The 7,534-nt window shown below is 43.7% G+C and overlaps 1 protein-coding gene across 1 annotated transcript; it reads right to left on the reverse strand.

The window, feature by feature from the left end:
- Window positions 1-710: 710 nt before the first annotated feature.
- ostm1 (osteoclastogenesis associated transmembrane protein 1) lies at window positions 711-6,447 on the reverse strand. The gene is made up of 6 exons (XM_029002987.1): window positions 6,136-6,447; window positions 4,930-5,056; window positions 4,602-4,699; window positions 3,392-3,502; window positions 2,394-2,559; window positions 711-1,312 (listed from the first exon to the last, which is right to left on the reverse strand). Exons 1-6 carry the CDS (start codon window positions 6,406-6,408, stop codon window positions 1,257-1,259), a joined length of 831 nt encoding a protein of 276 aa, XP_028858820.1. The 5' UTR covers window positions 6,409-6,447; the 3' UTR covers window positions 711-1,256.
- Between the last annotated feature and the right edge of the window lie 1,087 nt (window positions 6,448-7,534).

Raw genomic sequence — 7,534 nt, forward strand, 5'->3', positions numbered from 1 at the left:
TCAGTGTTTTGTTGGAGAAACCGGGGTGCTTAAAGTCCAAAGTCACCCCCGTTCCTCTGGAGGAACGTGATGCCGGCTCAACTTAATCCCCTCTTCGTCTTAACAGCTGGACCTTGACACGCCGCGTTCACCACTCGCAGCAATTTCTCAATCACATGGCCGCGTCCTGCGCCCGGGGGTCAGGAATAATGACTTCCAGACCCGCTTAGCGAGGCCGAGCTTCGGAAGCAGGAGGAAAAGCCACCGGGCTTAAACGCAAAGCCGCCGCTGTCACTCTCTGAGCAGCTTGGTCAAAACACACGGCCCCCTTTCCAAAACGGTGCCACTTACAATCACATGATTCGGCCAATGAGCACAAAGGCTCTTAACGCTCAGGGTGACGGGCCGCAGGCACGCTCCGCAGAAACCAAAAAGCCAAGGCGGCTCAAACGGATGTGTTGTTGCGATTAATCGGCCAAGTAACTTTATCCCACATTTAGATTAGCCGCTAATGACGAGGGAGACGCAGAGCTTCCGGAAAACAACGGGGCCCGTTGAGAGAGTTCCCGAGGAAATAAATCCTCGCCAAGCACACAAGGCAAAGCAACAGGACCATTTGAAGGTTTTATTTAAATATTATAATGTTACATTTGCGGTGTGTTTCTTCAGTCCGGAGCAAAAAGGCGCTTTTATTTTTTACGTGACACTGGTTTTACACAATGCCGGAAAAAAAAAAAAAAAGAGAGAGAGAGAGAAATGAAACACAAATAAGAGCACTTGGGGGGGCTGGGATTGAAAGGGAAGAGAGGAAGGTGAGCAGGAGAGGGGGTGGAGAGGGACGACAGCCGTATCAGCCGTCTCCGACCCCGTGAGGGGTGTCTGTTAATGGAAATCTCACTAATGGATATCAAGTGTCCCCACCGCGCCGCATGTCCTCGTCAGCACAGTGCAGCGCTGCACAGCAGGTCCTCTGAACTCCTCCTCCTCCGCCTGAAGATGACGGAAGGTTCTGGTTTGACAACAGTCCAAACCCAACCGGCACGGGACGTCTTCCAGCCAAGGGTTTCAGTGCGGGAACACGGGGGAAGGAGCTTATGGAGTCCACAATCTTCTGGGTTTCTAAACATCAGTGCATCATTTGCTCTCATCCCCCCACCATCCTATGGATGTGCTTTCATCAGATGAGCAAAATATATATTTTTTTATACTTATGTTTAATTTTAAAAAGCTCTACTTGGTCCAAAGTTGTTCTGGGTGTCTACTTTTCAGGGTGTCATTCAGTTGAACCTGTCCTGGATGTTCATCAGGCTGTGGTTGGACTTCACCCTCTTGGCTGTGGAAAATGTACAGGAGAAGCGAATGAGGTGCACACGTAGGAATAATGTCACCATCCTCAACATCTTGTCCCATGATCACATCGCTTCAGGTCACCATTTCGAATATTGCAATACTTGCAATATTTGCAATACCTTTTTAAAAAAATTGCAATACTTACAATACTTTTTCAATAAATTTACAATATTGGGGTCTATAGTTGTCGCAAAAGCATTTCACTGCATATCATACCATGTATGAAGGTGTACGCGACAAAGAATATTTGAATTTGATTTGAATCGAAGCTGGACTATAGATGTAGGTTCTTGTTCAATAAAGCAGTCACAGTCATGTAATACAACTCTGTTCAGACATCGGCCCCGCAAAAATTCACTTATATTCACCCTGACTGCATTAGACATAATTATTGATGGGCTGAAAACTTCAGTTTCTCTGTCTCTATGAAACACAAGCTGATTAATCTCATATCAACTGGTCATCCCTAATATTGATAATGCCACAATACAACACTGTCAATTCTGTGATAATCGATATATTGAGGCAAAGTTCTCTATTATATAATCTAATTAGAATTTTTAAAGTGCAGAATTTGATCATAAAAATCACAAAATGAAATTTGCCTTCGTTTTTCCACACAACTTAAACTTTGAAATATCAGCTTTTGACCGAGCATTGCCCTGTATCGCAATCTATTTATCCACTTGACTCTCTCACAGCATTAGCAATGACAATATTTCTTTTTTGGGGGGTTTGTTGTGTTGATAATGTTGTGTGACCCACATAAAATCCAATCAGTTGCCATCATGAAAAATATTTTTTTTCCCCCCGATATATATAATCTTTTCATGTGGCATGAATAGCTCCACAGGACAACAGAATAAAAAAATAAAAAAAAAATCAACTGCCCAATGTCAGATTCTCCCAAAACAGCAGTGTGCATTTATGAAGAAAGAACAGACTGTACGTCACGTTACGCCCAATCAATCTTCTACGCACACACACTCACACTCCAACACCATTAACAACCTGAATCCCCTCCACCCCACAAGAACAATGGCCCGGCTAAGCACGTTACTCACGGTGTATGAGTTTGCGTTTCTTTTGTTCCGAGTGCAGAAAGCTGCTCAAGTAGAAGATGATGGGCAGGAAGACCATGAAGCTGGACACGGCGAGGACCGGGACAGTCTCCTCGCGTGGGAACGCACAGCTGAACATTTTACTCCACAAGTGGCGCGTGACGTTCATCTGGTGGGAGATGACATGCAATCGCAACACATTAATTTCTTCTTATATTCATAACAAATAATAAATAAATCCCCCACCCTGCTGTCTCATTCGTGTCATATGACCAAAGGACCACATAATAAACCCACTTATGAAGACTGGGTTGAGTGATTATATGAAAATCCTATCTAAAGATGTTCGGATTAACTACAAATTTCGTGTCGACACCATCTGCTGTGTTCGGCCTCTAGAGGACGCCGTTTTCATCTCAAAGGTTCCCAGCAGGTGTCAGTTGATACATATTCCATGTTCATAATGGTATAGTTGTTGGTTTAATTTTAGTCTTTGTCAGCCTCAGTAACGTCCATACTCATCTTAGTCTAGTCAAGATTCAGCGACTTAAAGGCTGAGCATTAGTCTTATTTCAGTCAGAATTATCCACGACTATTTTAGTCGAGTTTTATGAAAAATTCTCATTTAAAATTTTAATTTTCAGTAATGCAACTCTATTTAAGTAGAGTTTAGTCAGTATAAGTAGAACAGGCAAAACAACATTTCACTGTAAAGAAAGTGTTTCCAAAGACTGCTTCATCATTTTAAACCACCACAAGTATCCTCAAATCTAAATGCCGCAAATGTGTAAAGTTTTTATTTCGTTTCGTTTTTTTTATCCATGAATGTTACATGATATATTTTGGTATATTTGTCACATGACCAGCATTTATGCTGCATCTCAACTAAGATATTTCTTCATAAATTTCGCGCACAAAAAAAAACAAAAAACAAAACACCACTACATAACGGCACGTGGAAATAATTAAAAAAAAACAGATCTGAATAAAATATACTGTACCGCATCCTCGGTATCCATGCAAAGTGATTTGTTTTTATCCAGCTCGCTGTAGAGCTCGTTTAAGGATCTGTACGTGGCCTTACACTCTTTACACAGCTCAGAGTGATTCCCCTGCGTACAGACACACACACACACACACACACACACAGCCATGGTTAGATAGAATAACGCTAAATCTTTAGGTGCGTGCTACTGGGCGAAAGTTGAAATGTTTCTTTCCAGCAGTAACTCTGAAATAGGGACTGAACACGCTAATGGTGTTGATTAAAAAGTGAAAGTGGTAAAAATGTAGACATGTGGTAGAATAACTGGGTGCTGTTCTCTCCCAACTCTGTATCCATGGTCTAAAAGCAAAGGTCTACAGATAAGAAAAATACTGTATCGCTGCTCACTTTGTCTACACATATAGTGTTGTTTCATGCAAATAAGGAAATTCTGTAATAATCGCTTTAGGTAAACTGATATTTGATCAACGTTCGACATGGGTGGTTTTTGTTATGTTAACCGGATCCTATTGGTGCCTAACACGGCGCTGAATGTCTACGTGAATAAAAAGCCGCTGACCGCATCTTACTACCAACATGCTAGTGTGTGGCGGTAGTAGCCTAGTGGGTAACACACTCGCCTATGAACCAGAAGACCAAGGTTCAAGACCCAGACCCAGGGGACTGTCCCAGTAACTACTGATTGTAAGTCGCTCTGGATAAGGGCGTCTGATAAATGTTGTAAATGTAAATGTAGTGTGTGGGGATTCCAACCGGCAACCTTAGGATTACGGGTCTTTTAGGCCACCACCGCCCATACCGCACCCTGAGGCCATGTCTTGACCACACATCATCAGCAAGAAAAAAAAGTTATTCGCTGGCTGCCTAATAAATCCACACCCCTCAGCAGACGCCAGAGTGACAAGACCTGGTCAGGACTGGTCACGGTTAAAGCTGAATTTGTGTTTAACCCAGTAACAGTTATAGATGACACTGGTACACAACACCAACATGCCGAATCGGATATTGTGGGCAGGGGAGTTAGAAACCGATCCGATTACAAGACCTGAAACCTTAAACCCACAAAATATAATCCCTCACAGCAGTTACGACCTGTGAAGCGTCATTAGGTTCACAGAGGAACGATCCAACTGATTACTGGTGGTAGCCTGAAGGCACGTTGAAGTCGCTCTGGACAAGGGCGCTACTTGCACACAGAAATTTACCTGCTGGTACTTTTCAAAGCAGCCGAGAGTCTGGTTGAGAACTTCAAAGAAATGGAGTGTCTGACTGTTCAGACCCTGCAGATCTTCTGTTAGACAACCTTTAAAAGAAAAACCCACACACATCGTATTTCACATGTGGAACATCTGAAGAGTCAGATTCTAAACTGTGGCACTTTCATTGCAAGTAATCCACCTTTTTTTTTTTTTTTTAAAAAAAAACAAAGTTTGTGAGGATGGTATACAAAGACATGTCTTCTCAAAAAAGGCAAATTAAACTTTAACAACTCCCAATGGAGAATATTAGCCTGCGCACGTGTGTACGTCTTACGTGAGCAGTAAGCGCTCTGAGGGTTGTCGCCCCAGATATCCTCCAGGTTGCTGTAAAGCTTGTAGAGCAGCATCAGCCGGTCGGCGCGCAGAAGTTCATCGTTGCAGCTCACGTTCCCGGGAGCTAACTGGAATTGGGGAAAAAAAAAAAAAAAAACATAAGTTTGAACACACCTTCTCATTCATGTGTTTTCTTTATTTTCATGACCATTTACGTTGGTAGATTCTCACTGAAGGCATCAGAACTATGAATGAACACATGTGGAGTTAACAAAAATTGGAGACCTGACCTCCACAGTCACCGGACCTGAACCCAATCCAGATGGTTTGGGGTGAGCTGGACCGCAGAGTGAAGGCAAAGGGGCCAACAAGTGCTAAACACCTCTCAAGACCTCTTGAAGCTCATAGAGAGAATGCCAAGAGTGTGCAAAGCAGTAATCAGAGCAAAGGGCGGCTATTTTGAATAAGGTAGAATATAAACATTTTACATTTACAGAATTTATCAGAGCGACTTACAATCAGTACAGGGACAGTCCCCCCCTGGAGCAACTCAAGGTTAAGCGTCTTGCTCAGGGACACAATGGTAGTAAGTGGGATTTGAACCAGGGTCTTCTGGTTCATAGGCGAGTGTGTTACCCACTAGGCTACTACCACCAACTACCAATAAAAAACATGTCTTTAGTTACTTCACCTTTCTTAGTTTTGATGCCTTCAGTGAGAATCTACCAATGTAAATGCTCATGAAAATAAAGAAAACACATTGAATTATACATCATTTCCCCCCAATTCCAGGGGTGTTAGAAAACATCGACACAATGACATCCAGTATCAATATTTTTGTATACAAATTTAGTTCAAAATTCAGTGATCCACCCAGATCGCACACAGTGTACTTCAGCTCTGTTTTTACATTTTCTGTGAACTGAAGAATATCGAAATATTTATACAGTATCAAAATGCATCGTGATATATCGTGCCAGTAGACACCCCTAATATATATAATAGAGTGTGGGAAATTATAATGTTAATGTTGATAAATGAAACCTCTAGATTAAATCAGTCAACGTGACTGAGAGACTGAGAGACGTTATTCCCACAAACCGCCAGCTCCGGTCACAACTCGTGACGGTCACTCACTTCCGGCTCACGAGGGTCTGGACGGTCACGGGACATGCGACATGTGACCAGGCGAGATGGCCCAGGTTACCTGGTCGGAGGACATGTTGGCGTACACCTCCCTCAGGCTGCTGTACTTGCTGTAGCAGCTCTGGCAGATCCGGACGGGCCGGGCGTGGGACACCAGGCAGTCCGCGTAGGTGACGTAGCGCCGGCCGAACACCCGCAGCATCTCCAGGCAGACGTCGCTGAACTCCAGCTGCTCTGGGAAGGCGGAGGACAGGCTGAGGGACAGGAGCGGCGTCGACGCCCGTCCGCCGCCCGCCGCGGTCCCGAACAGCGCGGCGAGCAAAAGCCACGACATGTCCCGACCAGTGGCGTCTGCGGACTCCGCGCTTCCTGTTTATCCTCTGACGTCAGCGCATTACGTGACCACCGCGGAGATCTCGCGAGATCTGCCCATTACTTCTGTTGTACGGCAGCACGACAAACAGATATTACAAGACGACATTAATAACAACGACAACACAAATCATAATAATGATAATACCTTACACATGTAGATAGATCATATCTTCGTGTTTCTCAGGAATAATTCTTCTTCTTTAAGTCATTGTGATACACTGCAGCACAGCCCACGGTGACACAACGAAACGTGTCCTCTGCATTTAATCATCCTGGGCAGTTATGAAAGGCGCCCGGGGAGCAGTGTGTGGGGACAGTACTTTGCTCAGTGGCACCTCAGCAACCTTTTGATTATAGAACCGCTAGGCTTCACTGAAGGCTATACTGACTGTAGGGACCAGAGGTAGTCGTGCATTACTGTCCTACCATTACTTAATACACATTTATGTCAGGCAGGCGTGGTATGGGTATTTTTATATTTTATATAAATAGCTTTTTTCCATCAGACAACTGAACACTCAGGGACTTTCCCCTTTTATAGAGAGAAATATTATCCATTAATGCACCATTCCATTTTGCACGGCGGTATTTGCACTATTTTTACTGTCTCAGTACTGTCTGTCTCATTGTCTACATGTTTTTTTGTTAAGTGTTACTCTTGCACTGCCTGTGTCCCCTGTTTGCACTTCAATTGTCTTAAGTGCTACATGTAACTCCAGGTTCTGGAGAAACTTCGTTTCGTTTCACTATGTACTGTGTAACATGTATGTAGGTGAAATGACAAAAAATCTCAACTTCAACTTCAAGATTTAATCAAGTTAAGAAACTGCCTGACCAAACAAACAGGTCTAGTATCCAGTCTATGACATCGTCATTTTAGGGATTTTACCGAAAATAAAGATCTGGGATGAATAATGCAGTCCACCGTGTCTTAATCCAGGCACTTACAGGGTCTTTAAGATCCTCGCTGTGAAAATGGTGTCACATGCAGCTCCTCTTTAATCTCTGCTTCTGTACAGAGTCAGAGGGGGACAGTATTCTTTTCACGTCCCCTCCACTGCCCCCCACCCATCCCCCAGACCATT

The sequence above is a fragment of the Denticeps clupeoides genome, chromosome 14 (assembly GCF_900700375.1).
Source record: "Denticeps clupeoides chromosome 14, fDenClu1.1, whole genome shotgun sequence".
In the NCBI taxonomy this organism is placed as follows: domain Eukaryota; kingdom Metazoa; phylum Chordata; class Actinopteri; order Clupeiformes; family Denticipitidae; genus Denticeps; species Denticeps clupeoides.